The sequence below is a fragment of the Apteryx rowi genome, unplaced genomic scaffold (assembly GCF_003343035.1).
Source record: "Apteryx rowi isolate R43461 unplaced genomic scaffold, aptRow1 scaffold_805, whole genome shotgun sequence".
In the NCBI taxonomy this organism is placed as follows: domain Eukaryota; kingdom Metazoa; phylum Chordata; class Aves; order Apterygiformes; family Apterygidae; genus Apteryx; species Apteryx rowi.
In genome coordinates, this window is record NW_020451100.1 from 183,400 (window position 1) to 202,898 (window position 19,499).

At 36.2% G+C, this 19,499-nt stretch overlaps 1 protein-coding gene across 4 annotated transcripts in view; it reads left to right on the forward strand.

Moving 5' to 3' along the window:
- EPHA7 (EPH receptor A7) overlaps nt 1-19,499 on the forward strand; it is a 159,940-nt gene that overhangs the window by 42,670 nt on the left and 97,771 nt on the right. For all 4 annotated transcript variants that reach the window (XM_026089243.1, XM_026089242.1, XM_026089244.1 and 1 more), the window contains exons 4-5: nt 9,138-9,293; nt 10,182-10,517. In XM_026089243.1, coding sequence (XP_025945028.1) covers nt 9,138-9,293; nt 10,182-10,517 — 492 coding nt within the window. The remainder of the gene's footprint in view (nt 1-9,137; nt 9,294-10,181; nt 10,518-19,499) is intronic.

Genomic DNA, 19,499 nt, shown 5'->3' on the forward strand with positions numbered 1-19,499 from the left:
ACACTCTCTACATTAAGATACAGTTCTGCTTAGGGTATGCAATTAGTAAAGACAACTTCATTTCACAGTATCACAACTCATGCTGCACTATTTGGAATTAAAGCATTGTGAGAGTCTGGGAAGTTTTCTCATAAAAACTTACAACAATGTTTTTCTTACCACAGACTTACCAAAGCAAACGAAGAAAATGTTTCTTCACATTTTATTCCAATTCAATTTCATATCAGTGAATTACCATAGTAATGCTTTTCCTTTTTTATTTTTATTCTTCATTAAAGGGAAGGTGTGTGTTTGTAATCTCTTAATAAACTGATACTCTGTTCTTTAGATAAACAGGTTAAATCCATTTTTATTTTGTGAGATTATAGTTAAAACTTACAGAGGAAGTTTAAATTTCCAGTCTGTATGCATTGATGAAAGTTTTGCTGGTTTCAGTGAAACTAGAAATGAATCCCTCCATAAAGGAATTAAAATATACTTTTGTTTCTTTTTCTGAAGTATTTCTATTTCTCCCCATTCCAAATATAACTGTGAAGAATAGTTCCTTTTTTGCATAAATATTCCTCCATAGGCACAATAGCGGATTGATAGGCATAAGCATTTTTTTCTCAGTAAGCAGGACAATGAACATTAAATGTGGGAATATCTGACACTAGGATCCGGGCCTAAAGTTACTTTTCAATTCTGTAGCACAGGTGTGCAGAAGTGGAGCTTTTTGCCCTTGTGGGTTCTTAGAAGCTGATCTTTTGTTTGGATGGATTTGCCTGCTGTATAATGATGGCCCTGAGGAATGTGTTAAAGAAAGAATCCCGTGAAAAGCTTCTGCTGGATTGAGGCCTGGAATGGTAATGGTAGGTCACTATCCAAAGGAAACAGAAATGTGTTATTAAGTTATTTAAATTTCATTTCAATTGGAAAGCTTATAGGGATGTCTGCTTCTTTACAAATAAGCCCTCCAGATTTGTTTCTTGCCAGCCAATCATTAAGCACCATTACAGTTAATTGAAATTACACGTCTACATCAAGTGGATTGTGTCAAAGCTTCAGAAAATACACAGCAAGAGATCTGCTCGCAGCACTTCCTTTACAGAGAACTTTATCTGTGAACCATATGCTCTAAGACTTCCCCAAAAGATCTCAATAATTTAGTCTGTGACAAAAAGATTTCAGATTATTCTGAGGCCTTCATAGGAAACTCTCCCATTATATTTGTTTCTCTAACCCACTTTCACTTCTGCACTCTGTGTTTAGTAAGAGAATTCCAATCTGTCTGCATTTTTGAGTGTTTGTATATCTCACATGTTAATTTTCCAGAGTTTCATGGTGGCTTTAGATTTGTGGTTCTCAGGAAGCCCATGTTCCTCATGTGTCCCATGAGAGGAACATGTCGAAATCTTTACAAACTCTGAATATGTARAGAATCATTACATCATAGCATTAATGCACAACCTTAATTTATCCAGTTATTTAATTCTGCTCAAGACTGCACTAGAGTATCTTTACTTCCTATTTAAATGTAGTTTCTTATCTTCTCATTCATAATCTTTAGGTTATAAGTAATTTTGCTGTTACAGTATAAGTGAAACTGGGTATTCTTTGATTTGTGTGCTATGTTCTTCAGCCTGATTACTTTGTCCTTGTGTATAAATTAGCCAGCAAAACACTGCAGAGTATTGCTTTGTGCCTATGAAATTTCTTTGCAATCAGCTAAGCTAAAYAGTCAAGCATCTTGACATACTCAGTGATTTATTTATTTATTTATTTATTAAGTAGAACTGTAGAGAGTTAAAGGTTTCATTTCATTCAGTGTAAAAAATGAGGAAGATACTATTACTTAACAAACCTATTTTTGGATACTTATTTGTGTGGACAGCAGTGTGTGAACATCTCTCAAAAGACATTAGCAGGACTTTGGAAAATGAGGGCATATTAGGCTTGGGAAGTGAATATGAGGTCTGAGACTCCTGACGGGCAACAGCAAACATTCATTCAGATGATGGTATGCAGCCATGGGACAGCCTTATTTAGATATGTCATTCACACTATAGCTGAGGCACCGTTAAGAGTCTTGAGTTTACTCTGGCTAAACCATGCAACATAATTCCTTGGTTGAAACATGAATAATCTTTAGATGCTGTTGCAGTTTAAAAATCAAGCTAAAATAAACATCTTTTTCAGCTAGACATTTATCATTGCATGGTAGTTAGACAAATAAAATACTACAGTCTGAGATCCTTATAAAACAATATATATTAGGTGCCAGAGAAGGCATAACAGATGCCATCTCTCACTATAAAAGTAATTTACAGTTTCGAACATAGTCATGACTTAAGACATACACAAATTATTGGAAAAGAGGATCAGAGGTTATAAAGTCTCCTTTTGTTACTGTATTTCTTATGTCTACTCTTTCACACTGAAATCCACGTTTGGGAATTATTGTATAATGGCCTGCTTTCAGTTTATCTAAACTTTTCAGACCTGTTGGCTAAAACGTGCCTGTGGCTAAAGTTGTGATCTAATAGCCAAGTGTGTCATAAGAGAAGAACACCCCCAAACTTTTTTGAAATTTTTATTTTTGATACCATGCAAGATTAAACATTAATAGTTTTGGTGTCTCCCATGCCAAATTGTCATATGTTTGTAGCAGGTTAATACAGAAGGGGGTTGACAAATCTTACTATAATCTCTACCCCATGTTGTTTTCATACTCCTTGTCTGCTGCTCATTTTCGTTGTGAAAAACCCTAATATATCAGTGACAGGAGGTCTGGATTTGTGGCTGACTGTTATAATTACTCCCACTGAGGTACTGTCAATAGGATTAAAATAAAGATTCTGGACCTGTCCATCGCAGATGAGGTCAGCAACACTAGCAGTGGGAGTACTGTTTCTGCAAGCTGTGCTTTCAGTCCTGAATTATGGAACCATAGACATAAATATGATGCAAATATTTGAAAGCTCCAGTGGAGAAAACCAGCCTTTTTTCTGCATTAGCTAAAATATCCATCTGTAATAAATAATCTAACAGAATCCATCTATGTTCTGAGTATACACGTATGTATGTTAATTTTCAAATGTATCAGAGCCCCAGAGAGTTTCAATTACAGAACAATCCATTTTGCATTTTATAATTAATAAAGTCTTTGCAGCTGCATAACTTCATACAGGAAACATCTGCACAAACTCCTTGTGTATACACAATTTCTGTGAAAAGGAGGTTAGCTGAATTGTCCTTAATGTTCAAGGCTTGGGAAGAGTAGAAAGATGGGGAGTTGTTTAGGATAATGCAAAACAAATCACAAAAATGGAGGTTTATGTCCATGTAAATATAAAACAAATGCTAGCCACTGACTATAGGAAAAATACAATGTATAGGATCTCTTTAACATTTAGGCAACTTTATTCAAATGTGCAAGAAGAAGGAACCCAGGGAAAACCTGAGCTCTACCACGGTGGGCAGTCAGTCTGCCACAGCTCTCAGTGGGACTGAGGCCTTAAGTGATATGCTGCTGTTGACCCTCTGTGATTACTTCTTTGCCATTCTTTGATGCTGACCTTGAAAAAGTATCAGTTTTTAAACTTTAGTTTCATCTGCAGTGTGCATAAAACTACGACATGTATGCCACTAAAATTTACACTTGATAGCAAATGCGGCCAGTGATGAATAAACAGAATAAACAGATAAGCTCTCTTACTCGTGTAAGACAGTCCCTCATCTTTATTTTTTTTCCCTTCCACCAATCTACTTTTTGTAATGGTATCAAACAGTAATTAGTGCAGTTACCTCCATGCTACTCCTTACGTTTTATTGTTTTCATATTAACTGAAAAATTAAAATCAAAAGCTATGTATGTTCAATTAAGTGTCTAACACGCTGAAACCATTGCGTGCCCTTTGACTCTCAAGCTGATATGCTACCTGGAAGCCCTGCACTTACTTTACAAAGTCTGATTTTTTCTCTAATTTTTTTAATGTTACTGTGGTAGCAAATAATTTTCGTGATTAATATGTCACTACCATACAACAGTTTGCCCTTTCTCCTTTGGTTATATAAACATCAGTTTTTACACGTCACTCATAGTCCTTACAGTACTCCCGTCCTCCCTCCCAATTTAAGCCCCCTAGCTCCAGTGGAAGCAAAATGAATCTCCATAGTGTTTATACTGTGAAGGCTACGTAAAAATGAGCAGTACTTAACACTTTCTTTTTTTCCCTTTTTCCTGTCCCACAAGTGGGACTCCAGAATGCTGTTTGCTGCTCTCGACATCTGCCTTCATTCTCTCTTCCAGGGTTTCTTGGAAAAGTCCTTTTTAGAAATATGAAAATACAAATAAATACATGATTTGATCTGTACCAGGCTGTGAAGGCATGTGCTGAGCTCACAGCAGAGAAATTGCTATTTTTCTACATAAGATACAGCCAGCACCTCTAGCTGCAATGATTTTTGCCCTGTTGTAGCACAGATGCGGCAGCATTGCTCTTAGTACAATGTGTTAACTTCTTGGTATACACTGGTGCTTTTGCAGTATTTATATTTGTTATTTATGGTATTTGTATGGCCCCTTAAACGATACCAAACACATTGGCTCAAAATGTTTGTGACTGAACTGATTTTATTGGCATATGTTAAATGCATATTTGGACAGGTCTCAGGCACTGACAGTGTAAGTCTACCTGGCCACGTACTGGGTCCTCCTGTCACGATACATCATTGTTAAGGCTGAGCATGGTGGCCTGTAGAAGTAGAAAGCAACTTAGCCCAAGCAAAGAAAGATTGCTAGTGTCATCTTCACYGGGGTCTTTCATCATATACAGACAGAATAGTATGCCTCTTTATCTAAGGATTTCAGGCAAGGAAGTTTAAATATAAAGCAGCAATACCCCGTTCAGCTTCAGACTTCAGCTGTGTGAGTCTGTCTCACCTGAGGGTTGTTCATGCCGCTGTGTTGCTGGATGGAAAACCCCCAGCTTCTGGGCACCACAAATCTCTTTGTTTTATAAGTAAACAAATCCAAGGTGCCCAGCAGCCCTGGGAGGTCACTGGTGGTCAGTCCCTAACAGCAGTGAGGCTAAGATATTAAGCAAAGAATTGTGACTTTGCTGTACTATAACTTTTTCTATATTTATTTTTGATTTTGTAATATATAGGGGGAAGGATTAGCAATTAATTTATGCATTATTTGTAGGCTGCTTTAGGTTAGGCCAGTAGGTTTTATTCTACCTGTTTATGCTGTCAGTAAAGTGTGACTGCAGCATTTAAAACCTCTCTGTGGAATATATAAGACAGTCCAAACTTCGGAGCAGCTGTTTGAACAAAACAGAAGTTTCATCTGGGAAGAGCTGTTCTATTAAATTAGCAGCTGTGAATGACACATTAAACTGGATAAAAGTAAATTTATTTTGTGCTGGCTTTTTTTCCCTCCCGCTACCTTTTCCTCAGAAGCTGTCTAGTAACAAAACTACTCCTGGATCTTAACTTGCTTAAGTAAGATCAAATAGGCTCACATTTTATTCAGATCAGCAATAGCGAGGATTATGGCAACAACATCAGAGTGCTGCCTCTCCAGTTATACCGTACTGCTGCTCTCCCATCATTGCTCGAGTTCCATACCTTGATTTACAGTACAGGCTTTCTGTATAGGGAAAAAGTGCCGCTGAGGAGTGCTCTCCTGCGCTAGTGAATTGCAATATTAAAATGAATGTGATCAAATGCAATTTGAGTTACCTCAAACTTTGCTGCGAAATACTTTTGCAAAGCAGTGCTTGTATTTATCACCTTTAAATTTACATGCACAGAGCTCCAAGTAATGTTTGGCTAATGGATTTTAACAGTTAGCATTTTTTTCATGTTGCTAACAAAGCTAATGGCAGTGGGGATTTTATACCACCTGTCCCTGTGACTTTAAAAATATTTTTATATATATATATATATATATATATATATATATAAAAGTATATAATTACATTGGATCAAAATATGTGTATTTAAAATATATTAGAACAAAATACTAAGTTCTAATTACTTATAATTTCAAAAAATTGACCATAACAATTTGATGAGATAAAATAAAAGGAAAAAAAAGTCAAAAATATTTTAGAAAAATTCTTTCCAACGTGCAGTCTGTAGTAGACCACTGGCAAGTCATTACACCTTGATATGTGGTCCATGCAACACATTGTCTTGATAAAGTTTTCAGTTGGTGAGGCTAATGATAGATTTTAAAAAAATTGCTCCCCAATTTTTGAGTAGTAGAAATATTCCTCTGCTAGGGTGAAAGACCAAATTTTTGTGATAAATTTAAATTTATGAAAAAAATGGGGTAATAGGTTAGTTATGTTCCTCAAATGAGTACTTTTAATTATGATGCATACCACTGCTGTTTCCTTCCTAAAGATCTATCAAGTTTTTTATGTCCTTTTTAAAAGCACCTTTTTATATCATTAAAAACTTTGTTGCTGGAATACTCTTGCCCCTTATATTTAAGAGGTGTGTAGGTTGAAGGGATAGCTATTAAATGTCATCATATAAGCCTCTTAAGGGGAAAAAAAAGATAATGGAATTGTAGCATGGTACAATGAGTGCCTGAACCTGCTGCCTCTGGTATGCTGTGCAGCAGAATAAATGGCTTTCAGTCATGTAAACTAGCAGCAGACATTCAGATCCTTTGAACTCTAATAAGAAATGCACACTTACTTTAAATAATAAGTGACCGAGCATATAAATGTCTTGATTAAGCCGTCAGAAAAAAGAAAAAAAGAAAAAGAAAAAGAAAAAGAACGGAGGTTTTCTGTTTACGTTTTGTTATTTCTGTCTGAAATCTCTATTTTACTCTCTGCTTCTTTGCTTTGTAGTGTTCCCTGCTGAGAAGGACAGACTGGAAACACAGTAGGGATCTTTGCCTTTTAAGTTGCTCTTTGCTTTGCAGAGGGCCACATGCTGGAAGATCCAGTGTGTTTGTCCAGTGTTTTGCTCAGCATGAGGGGAACATGACTATTTAAGAAAAGGCAGGAAACTATTATTTGGTAATTTTAGCTCCATTTCAGTTGGAAGTACTGAAAGAGCAGACAGGAGTTTAAATATATGTCTTAAGGTACATGCATACAAATCAGTTCAGCTTTTGTGCTTTTTGTCTTTGATCAGGAAATTCTGAAACAATTTTGAATGAAGGTGCAAAAGGCTAATTCTGAGTTAAATTTGCCACAACTGCGAATTCAATGGGTCATGTTTATCCAAAGTGCTTTTCTAAAAATCTTTCTGTCTTTTTTTCTTAATAGTGTGTATAACAATTACTGTGGTAGGATCAAACTATAGCATGTTTTACAAGCAGAGCTAGATTTTCTCCTAATGCAAACTCATGGCCCTTTGTCAAAGTCAAGGGATACATGTTTTGCATGCTAATTGTCTCTGCCAGATGATTTAGCTTCCMTCCACTATTTTTTCAGTGTGGCAACCTCTAAATGTTATGGTGATTTCTGTCCTTTGGGAATATTTTTATTTATAAAATCAATATATTGATACAGAGTTATACAGGGCCAGAATTTCCTATCATATAGTGGTATGAGCCAGTGTTGATTTACCCAGTTGAACAACTTTTATCTACTATTATCTGAAGTATTGCCACTGATTTCATTTTTTTTCTCAGTTGCATAAATTTCATCAGATTAACCAGAGTCATGTGGTTTTAGCTATGCCATGGGTCTAGTTCAAAGGCTATTAAAGTCAAAGGCATGCGCTTCATTGACTTCAGTGAGATTTGGATAAAGCTCATTGTTTTCATGCTCTTTCCATCACAGTAGTACCAGACAGCTGAAATAACTACTCTAAATATCAGTGTCTTTGGATACTTTGCACTTCTATTCTGAGAAAACATACAAGCAAATATGAATATAACCAATGTAAATCCTCTCTCTCTGAATTCAGAATGACTGTTTAACTGTCTTTAATATTTTGGTACCCAATATTAAATTTCGCCCACAGTCCCTTTTCTGTACATACAAGTGGTGGCTTAAGAAGGTTAAATTGTCTGCGATGGTTAGAAAAAAGAACTTGAAAAGTAGTGCCAATGAAAAAAAAATCTGCTTTCTTAGAAGTTTCTAGAAGACTTCTATGTTCTGTTTTTGATGTTGACAGTGTTTCTAAGTTATCCCATAACTTCAGCACTGAAATGGAGTCTTAATCTTTTTACAGCTTTAGTGGTGTGTGATCCCCACTTCCTTCTTCCTCATCCCCTAAAACTCTCACAGTTCAGCCGTTCTTAAGCTACCTTTCTAGGTTGCAGTCCTCTGCTTGCAAATATTATTATAAGTGTGTTTTATGGGTATTTCTGCTTTGGGAACTGTGACAATAGCTGATAAAAGTATTTCTAAACATTTTGGAAGAAAACATTATTTTTACTTGCACAGGTTCACAGCACCCAAAATAAAGTATGAAATGATCCTATATGCTTATTTCATATTATCTACCTTTTAATTGTTCCTTGAAAGTTTCGGTAAATTCATTTCATCCCAGTTGTCCTGCTTTGTGAGACTGGAGAAACCAATTGTGCAGCTTATGCTGTCTGCCCTCTGCCTCTTTCTGCTTGTTCCTACCAGCATCTTCTGTCCGACAGTTATTAATGCCTCCTTCTTTCCTGGGACCAGAGTTCATTGGTAGGTTACATCTTCTTTGATTCCTCAGATCTGGGAAGTGTAACTGGCCTGTGCACCATTAGTGCCAAATCAGCTAGTTTGGATACCAGAAGCACGTCAGTGGTCTTAGAGCAGAGCTTCTCCAGCCTGTTTCCCCTTGTTTAGAACTACTGCAGGTATCTAGCAGTTGCACACCATTACATTATACTCTTCTTAGGAGAAAAAAACAGATACCTGCTATGTTTCTGTGGCCTTCCATGTTAAAATATTCTGCTGCCAGTTGCTGAGGAATTTGTATGCTTGCATTTGTAAAAATGTCACAAAATCATTAGTAGCACCAACTGAAGAAAAAGAAATTGTGAGCATAACAGCTTGCTTTTGCCAACATAATAGAATAGGCAGTTTAGATGTTCACAGGAATGTATATCTCATACGACAGAGATGGAAGAAAAAGCAGAATAATAGTCCATGCAAACTGAAACCTTAATTTATTTTGTTCTCCCTTAGCTTGTGGCCGTGGGTTCTACAAATCATCTTCACAAGATCTGCAGTGCTCCCGCTGCCCTACTCACAGCTTTTCTGACAAGGAAGGATCTTCAAGATGTGACTGTGAAGATAGCTATTATAGAGCACCTTCTGATCCACCATATGTTGCATGCACAAGTGAGTCAGTCATGAATTTAATAATAAAGGACATTGCTTAACCACCCAGGTGCAGCCACTTGTATCTAGTTCTCACTAGTAGTTTCTATTGGCCTTTCCTGTAGTTGAAAAGTGTATTTACAACAGTAAATGAAATTGAAAGGCAGTGGGAGAAAAGTTGTCAGTGAATATAGGATCTACACAGATACAATTTTCATGTTTCTTTGATATAACCTTGGAAAACGTTACACATGGGGTAAATGGGTTACTAGTCGTAACGGATAGAATACAGGCATAGTTTTCCTGTGGCTTTATATTTGTCATAGACCAAGTGCTTGATGCAATATATCACCAAAATGAGTAATATGAAAAATGAAAAGTAACCTGTGAGGATACGAGCTTTGATTGACCTGTTAATTGGATCTGGCTTAACATTCCAACTGCAAATAGACTAACCTACACAGATTGGTGGTTCAAATAATGGAAGTCTCCAAAATCCAAAGCTGTACCAAATACTTCTGTAAATCATATCAGAGCTGAAAAAGAAGGACTAGATGCTTTTGGTGATATATATTTAAAAGAGAGGAACAAATTCTGTACTAGGAAAATTATAAAAGGCTACCTTTAAGGTACATTAACTGATCCTTTTAATTGTATAGAAGAGAAACGACTGAAGTCGGTTGCAGTAAATATACAGCCAATTGTTATCCTGATGCCTTAATGGAAAATAAATAAAGCTCTTGCCAAGTGAGTTCAAGGAGGCTTTTATGTAGCTTGTAGTAAAAATAATGAAATGTTTATGTGAAGAAAAATGCTTCAGCTATTTTTTGTCTTAGTAATTAAAATGCTAGCTAAATGTCCCACACTGACTCTGTGTATTTACACTGAGCTTTTCTGTGTCTTACAAAGGACCTCCATCTGCACCACAGAATCTCATTTTCAATATCAACCAGACTACCGTGAGTTTGGAGTGGAGTCCTCCTGCTGACAGTGGGGGAAGAAATGATGTGACCTACCGCATTTTGTGCAAGAGGTGCAGCTGGGAGCAGGGCGAATGTGTTCCCTGTGGGAGTAACATTGGATATATGCCCCAGCAAACTGGATTAGTCGATAACTATGTCACGGTCATGGACCTGCTGGCTCATGCTAACTACACGTTTGAAGTTGAAGCCGTAAATGGGGTTTCTGACTTGAGTCGTTCCCAGAGGCTCTTTGCAGCTGTCAGTATTACCACGGGTCAAGCAGGTAAGTTTTCATCATTTATGAATCTCAACACTGTGGCACTAAGTGAAATTGGGAACATGCAGACTGCAGATGCGGTATAGCAGGAGCATGTTTGGTGTGTCTAGCTCATTAATCTTTTCACCTTGCCAACTAGTTAATTTGAATTTATACTATTTCATGATAACCTGTCCTATTTCTTGGCCTCAGGATTGCTTCCAGAAAACGTTCATGAAAGACATATAACTTTATTATTAAATAGATTTTCTTAAGTCTCTGCAAGAATTCTTTTTCTTACATAATTGTAGGGTCATTCCCTAGTAGTTGAAGAAAAATAGATGCTGTGACAATCTCGTGCAAGTGCTCCTTTTCTCAATATTTTAAACCTCCATGAGAGTCCTAGGTCGCTGGAAGATGATATGGATATCTGACTGTATTCAGTGTTCATGTCTTCCCTCAGGATTATGTTTGTAATTTATTGTATATTTTCAGGTATTTGATTATGCGATTCAGTGAGAATGTGACAATTATTTTTTGTTTCTTATACTTATCATAATCTGACAGGTGAAATGTCAGGGAAAATAAAATCAACCTAGCATATCACCTCAGGGGGAAAAAGAGCTTTAGTTGTCTGTATGCTGTATGAATTCTCTGATTTGGTATTCTGAAATGATAAGGTGCTTGCTGATAATAATCATGTGCCTCTGAATCTACAGTAGTTCACTTTGGGCTGTTAGCTTAAGAGAGTAAAAACTAACCTTTTATAGGTTGAACAAAAAGTCTTAACCATACATTAATTACAAGATCCCATTTCCAAATAAATGTCTTAGAGGAAAATGTGAAGTGAATGACTGATGCTTGGTATAAGAACAGCTAAGCGATGTTTTAAAGGATATCCCATACTTACATCTGGGAGAACATTTTATTAATTGTGATCAAGCTATTCTTTTTAAATTCAGACATAATTTTATGTGGAAATCCTATACATTAATGCTCTGAACTGAGATCAAAATCACTGTAGAGAGGCAGTGAACAAGTAGGGAAAACTGTAGTTATTTTGCACTGTCATCTCAAAAAGAAAAGGACAATAAATTTGCTTAAAAAAAAAAAAAAGACTCATATAGATGTTGAAGTTAGGCTGTGGCAGGGTTATTTATCATCCCTGTAGTGCTTTCCTGGATACCAAATACACATTTCCTATTATTTTGGAACCATCCTCATGGCTGTAAGGATTCTTTGATCTCCATTCTCTTTCAGTTCTTGCAGTTTCTGCTGAGATTATGAGCACAGGGAACATACCCTGCATCTATTTTTGCTTCACAGATTGTACCATTTTGGCATCTTGCTTTTTCATCTTTAAAATACTTTTCTATAACTCTTCAAACGTCCACAGGTGGACAGTGTTCTGCTCTCTATAGATAGCGGTATGAACGTACTACATGGAAAAGAGAATTTTTTTTTTCTTTTTAGCTAATCAAGTAGACTTTACTTTATGTACTTTGACAGTTTAGTGGCACACCAGGTAAATGAAGAACTAGTGTAATTGAGTGGCTAGTATCACATCTCAGGAAGATGAAAAAGGCTTACTCATAAATTTAGTGTGTTGTCTCCAAGATAATTCTTTATAGCTAATTCTCTTGTGTTTGCATAGTCATAGATGTATAGGGTTTCTTTCAGGCCAGATGACATAATATGGTTATCCTGTGTTACCTTCTAAATAACATGAGCTAAATGGTTTTATGAAATGATTCTTGCAGCAAGCCCAGAGATGTTAGTGGAGCTATAGCTTGCATATATATTAGAAAAGCCAGCTAGACTTGACTTAATGATTTCAAGGGATGGAAGAACCTTCACCTGCATAGATACGTCTTATAGATGCAGTTGGGAAGCAGGACACCTGACTCCGTCCTTCCAGTTTGCTGTGGTATTATGCACAGGCAAATGTTTCCCAGTGTCTGCAGAGTGTAAACATGGTCCTCTTTGAAAGAAAGGGTCCTCATACACTTGAGACTTTGCCTGTTTAGCACTTCTGAGTATCAGGACTTAAATGCTTCAGTTGGGCATCTAAAAGGGTTATACATAGGAAACAGGTATTGAAAAATCTGGCTCTCTTTGCTGCAGTTTTCTCTATCTGTAAAAGCAAAGTAACCATTATCTTTCTTTACTGATCCCTTCAAGATTTTCTGATTAAAAATGCCATAAACATGCAGCATTTTTTCACCTGAATTACAAAACTACAGTGTTTAAGAACAAATGCATTTACAGAAAGGAAAGACCTCTTTTACATTATTTTGAAACARCATGTTTTGGATCCTAATACTGATTTCTTTGGTTTCTCAAGGAGGAAAATATTTTAGGTGGAACAGATTGATGACTATAATTGAACAGAAAGAGACTAGTTGCTCAAAGGAGACTGTTATGCGTCTGTGCTCCTATTTTATTTTACCATGGAGAGAAGGAAAATGTTGGATTTATTTATAGCCAAGTAAACTAGGATTCATGCAGCTCTCATTTGTTACTATGTGACTGTTCTATACTTTTGGCAAAAGTGGCTTTTTCTATGCCCATATTGCTTTTTATGTGTGTAAATGTGTCTAACTAAACTTTCTTCACATGTTATTATGCTAGCACAACAGGTGGCTATATATAATTACTAGGTTCACCAGTTGCACAGAAGCTTGCAGTGAGAATTTCCCTTTGTGGTTTTTGCTTAATTGAATTGATCCTTTGTGGTCATATTCACAAAATTCAAATCATTGTGTACTGATAACAGGAAATTATTGATAGAAGAATGGGAGTTTGGAACATACTCAGTGTTTCTTCACCCAAGCTTCTGTATAACAAGCTTCTGATGTGACAAAGAGAGCATGTCACAGAAAGGAACCAGGTGGTTGACATAAAGCTATTTATATTTGCAAAAATAACCCAACAAAATGACTACAAGTAGGTAGGCAGCATTTCACATTGCTCACTTTGCTTGCATACATACATATGACACACCATTCATTCCTTGTGTTAAAAAGTCTTTGTGACTAGCCTATCAGTTATTATAGGGCATATTTGTATGCCGCAGCCCAGAACCATGATCTTTTCTTTTTTTGCTTTGTTTTGTTTTTTGACAAAAGCATGAAAAGACTGAGCCAGAATCAGAGGTAAAAGATAAGTGCAATAAGTCCCTGAAGGAGTAAACCATTTTGTTTCATATCTTGCCTATCCAGCATCATATAAAATGTACAGGATGACACCCTAGTGTTGCAAGTTGATCTGTGTGAACCCCTGCATCCTTGCAGAATTCAGATTTAAATCTGACTCAGCCCTTGTTACAATAGGTGACTGTACTGAAGAGATGCAGCTGACAAACAGCTGACAAACAGCCTTTGCAAGTTTATTGAATGGTTGTTTACTGAAGATAAAATTCTTGACTTCCCTAATAGGATATTCACCTTTAGGCATTACTGGAAATTCTTTTTGATCCATCATATTCCTTTCCACATTTTCCTTTTTTTCCTTACAACACTCAAAATGCTAATGTAATTGGCTATGTGTCACAATAGGTGAATATTCATCAGATTTTGGCATTTGTGCACTTTCAAATCCTTCAAAAATATATGTGTTTAATAGTAATCTTATGTTTTTTCTCTTGACGCATTGTAAAGATCTGTTATCAATAGTGCAATACTGCATGTTTTAAAAACTATCTTTCTGCATCCTTTCCTCTGCAGCCTATCTGAATGGACTGCTCTCTGAAAAAGGGCGATATTCATCCAACCTAACTTAACTTTGGGAAAACTTAAGATAGGTTAGATGAATCCCACTCTTTATGAGCATTTGAGAAAACTTTAGTGTCTATCTTTAAATTGTCTTTATAGTCATTGGAGAAGAAAAAGGCATAACCAAGTGGACATGACATTCATCACATCTTAGTAACCAAACAGAAAATGAGAAACGAAAATAAGAATATAATGCTAATGCCTGCTCCTAGACATACTATCTGTTCTTATGCAGGGAGCGCTTCCTAATAAGTCCCTCTTCACAGCAAGGGAAAGGCTCTCTACAGCACAATTAGCTCACTGCTGCCCATTCAGATCCACTCAATGCTGACAACTTGAAGTGGTTAAAAACCCTGATTCAGTTCCAAAATCAAGACTCGCTGTTAAAAATCCTGATCTTTTAATAATAATTTATTTTTCATTTGTTTACTTGGTTTCCCTTTTTTGACCTTTTAGAGATCCTATTTTTCAGACTGTTCCCTGAAGAAACCAGATCTTGACACTCACGTATCAAAAAAAAGAGAGGGAAGGGAGGGAAGAATCTGAATCTTACAAAGTTCCATAATGCCAGCGACTTGAAGAGAAAGCATCACATGCCATGAAATCATCACTATTTGCAGCATTACCATTGGTTTACATAGCAAGAAGAAACAAATAAATGCATAAAGGAAACACAGCCGTCTCTTCTGTAAAGCTGGTTCTGGTTCTGCTTTTCTTAGGTACTTCTGAAGTCTTTCTGAAGTGGCAAGATGCTTTGCAGTCTCCCCTACTCTTATGTTCTCCTTTGCTTGTTGCTGTTGATCGTTCCTGTCTCTGTTGCTTCCGTTCGCTACTTCCCCTGCTCTCAATTATCTCCACTCATTTTTGAAAGTCTCTTCTTTCATAGCCTCTGCACTATTGACCATCTATTTGTTCCCTGTCAGTCTCACTTGAAGCTGACTTTCCTTTAGCAATAAGCTGTCCCACAGCGAAGGCAGCAATCAAGAAGATGTGCAAGGCTTGCTTTCCCAGGTGCTTCGACCAGCCCTTCGCAGGTCTAGATCCATTCTCGCTTCTCTCCTTTCCCCAGACTGTTCTGGTGTCTTCCCATTCTGCCTCCAGGCTGTTTTCATCTACTTTCATCTACTCGTTCCATCCAGCGTTCACTTCTGGTGATACGTAATGGCATATTGCAAACAGTTTCAGTGTTCAGCTCTTTATGCTCATATGTTTTTCCATTTCCCATTGACTTCCTTTGTGGCTTCACGTTTCATTTGACTTCCTGCTAGTGACTGTGCTTTTTGAGTTATGCTTCATCTACTAACCTTCAATTATAGATCAGCTTTCCTACATGGTTACACCATCTGCATATATATTTCAAAAAAATGTTTCATTTAAAAAGAATTCTAATTACAAAAATCATAATTTTCTTTTCTTTTTGACCAAACGTTTTCCACCTGCTGAGCTGGTAGAATTGTTTTATGTAAAAGTCACCTTTCAAAACCAATATTCAAATCCAATATTCACTTGCATTAAGCTGTGACTCTCAGAAATACATGTTATGATGATTGCACTTCGGGTTATGATTTTGTTTGGCTTATTTAATGGGAGCTACAAAGATGTTACTGCTAGTGCTTACTATTAATAATCTTTGGGATATATTCTAATTTGTTTTTACTTTTTTCTAGACCAATAGACAGACAGCATAGTTCTTTTGCAAATATTCTGCACTCCATGGCCATCAACTGAAAAAGGATAAAACTAGAGTAAAGATGAATTACAATATGGTAGTTATTATTCCCCTAGTTTTTTATATGTCTTTTCAGTACATTTAAAAAATGGATTAGGTTATTTCTGTGGAACTAAAACTGCCTGTTGATCTCAAGACACATTACCCCAGACTAATGTTACGGATATTTTGACAAGAGGTGGTAACTGCATTTATGCCTCAATTAAGTTAATGGATAAAAACTTGAGAAGAATTCCTCTCTGTATAGCAAATGCCATCAGATTTGGGGAAAGCAGTTTGTTCATTCACTGATTGTATCAGGTCATATTTTAATGTAGTAAAATGTATAAGGTTATAGAGATATTATAGAATTGCTAGGTAGGGCATCATTAAAAAGATTCGTACTAAATGTTATAAATTTGGGGGATTTTCACAACAATGGAATCAACTATACAGGATAAAATGTGATATGGCATATGATGTTTAGACATTGATAATATTATATATATATTCATACATTGTGTGTGCATATATATATACACAAACATACATACGTGTATGTATATAGAAATCTGAAATGACAATATGTTTTTGAAAACTTACTGCAGGATATCCCATTGATGGTAATTAATTTGTTCTAATATTTAGGTAGATATTTCTCTCTGAAAGACAGGAGAGAAAGCAGGAAAGCAGATGTTAGCTGTGTTGCTTAGGGTCTGATCCTGCACCGCAGAAGTCAATGGAAGTTTTGTCACTGACTTCAATAGGAGCAGGATTTGAACCTTATGCCCTGTCAGAACGCACAGGAACCAAAGCAATGGGCACTTTGTCACATCCTGAAGGGAAACTTTAATTTCATATCACATTTTGATAGTGACTGTAACAGGTCAAAGTTTTCTTGTACATCAGTTCCTGGCTGAATATCATTTTATATTACTTTTTGTTTGTTTGTTTGTTTGTTTGAAAAATATACTAAAAGTGTAATTTATTATGTTTTTCAAGTGAGTTTCAAACTCTTCCCTGTCCAGCTTTACTGTGGCAGGGTTTTTTTAGAAACAGGGATCATCTTTTTTATCAAGAAACAAAGTAAGATTTTCTGGTAGAGCCTATGTGAATTTTACAATATTTAAAAATAAAAATAATGGGAAACTACATTAGAGCCTCCAGCTACGAAGACAGTGCAAACCTTCATCTTAGCACAACTAAAACTCTGAATTAGAAACAGCCAGATCAAGACACTATGTTTGTTAAAAGTTTAGTAGTAACCTGCTGGGAGGAGCATGACAGCCCACTAGTAGGGCAGTTACTTTCCCATGCGCTGAGCTATTGAAATAGCAAGTTATATCACCACAGTCAAATGTGCTCCACTAAATCAGACTTTCACCAGTTGCATGACAAATAACTGTGTATGCAAGGAAGAAGCTGAATGACGTAAAGTAAAACTTAGCCAAAGARAGAGAGTATTTTACCAATGTGACGGAGGGGCCTGGGTGATACTTTTATTTTTAATGTTACAAATACAGGGAAGACATCCACTCAGATGTTCACGGCTTACACAAATTGTCTCATTAAAAGTGATCATGAAAAATTAATCCTGAGCCTGAAAAGAAAAAACCATGAGTGATAACATCACATTTTCTATGCTCAATTCCAGAAAAGATTGTAAAATAAAAGGGCTCTACTTGTGACTCCTGCTGGGTGGATTATTTTAGCTCCTTATAAATATGCTGGGCTGCTGCTTTCACTTTACCCATAGTTGGATTGTTTCTCATGCCCATAAACCCTTTTGAACTGAGTGGAAACTAAATACTACTCTTTGAGATTTGTTATATTCTTTGGGGATAATCTTATATTTAATTCTGTGAAGAGCTTCTCTACCTCAAAGACTTTAAAGGTACCTGCAGTGTGAAGACAAGAAATTGATATATTTATACGCACTGATATGCAGTTTAGTGTAGCTAATTATCTCATGTGTGAGGAAGGAACAATTCTGTAGACCTTTGATTTTGGCTGGAGAACTGTGACTCCACATCTTCCTTTTTTTGCTTCCTTTGAACTGTGATATGGTGTCTGGGCACAGGGTCTAAATAAGTGTTGAACACCATCAGCAGGATCTCATGAAGTCAATGTATTGGTTGTATTTGTTATATTGGCCAAATGTGTAGCATTCTGACCAAAAAATGCAGATAAATACTTGTTCTGAAACTTTAGAAATTCCATAGGAAATCGTATTAGGCAAAATACTGTGATGGTTATATTTAAATCTAAAAGTAAAGGAGAAGTACAGTGACAAAAACCTGGCTAAAAAAGAAAAGTCTATTCTGGTTCTGTCATAGATTTGCTTGACGGTTTCTTTTGTTTGTTTGTTTAAGCTTAATAACAACAATGTTTAGCTTGCCTCATAAAAGAATGGTGAGGATTTGTTTTTCAGTATTTGCAAAATAGATTTGAATGCCTTCAATGCACAAAACCGTGAAATATTCATATTAGTATGACAGAATAATATATACTTCATCTGAATTAATCTAACCAAAAAACACTGCTTGTGAGTTATAAGATCTTACTTCAGTACAGTGTAGTTTATTAAGATGTTTCATTTGCTTTTGTGTATGTGTGTGTTTTCCTTTTTTGACTAGAAAGAACAAATTCAGAGTAAAAGAGTAGGATCATATTTATTGCTAAATAAGACATTAAATTTTTGACCTCGAATTTCCTAATATTTGATGGCTTTTTTTCACACCTTTTGAAGAATGTGTCCCATTGTTACTTGAAAAAAAAAAAGAAAAAAGAAAAAGAAACAACCTTATACGTGCACAGTTGCTTTTAAATGAGAAATGAACATCACTACTGAAAGACACTATTGCAAATGCATAAATACTCTCATATCTGAAATCCTAATTGAGCTTGTATGTGGTAAATTACAAATTCTTTAACTGTAACACTTTACAGGGTGAAGCATTTGATGATAGTATGGCACACAGCCAGCCCACCGTAATGACTCCTGTGGAAATCTTTAAAAGAGAAAAGATGGTTCATACAGGGAGAGCTAAAGAAGTTTCTCCATTAATGATAGAGCAGCTAAATCTAAGACATCTAGATGGGAGAGAATGCTCACACTAGTGCCTGTTTAATAAATAGCTGGAAGAGCTCTGTAGTGAATCTCATAGCTAGTGTAGTTTGTATGCCAAAAATGCACTGCAAGAAGAGACAAAGAATGCCTTGAATCAAGAGCTTTCTTAAAGCAAGGTCCAGTCCACCGCTTGGTGTTGAGGTTCAGTCTCATAATTAACTGTCTAGAAAGAGGCACCAAGTAGATTTGTGCAGCATTTTAAGGCAATGTAATTCCAGTCTGCTTTATTCCTGTTATAAATGGAGTCAGAGATTCTGGTACTGCTTTTTTAGGGACAGATCGTTTTTTATTCATTTGTTTATTTTTTATTTGTTGCATGTACCAACAATCCTACTTTTTGTGGAGGAAGAATAGAGTTTTGGCTAAAAGTGCAAATCTTTCCCTCTGGCCCATGGTCT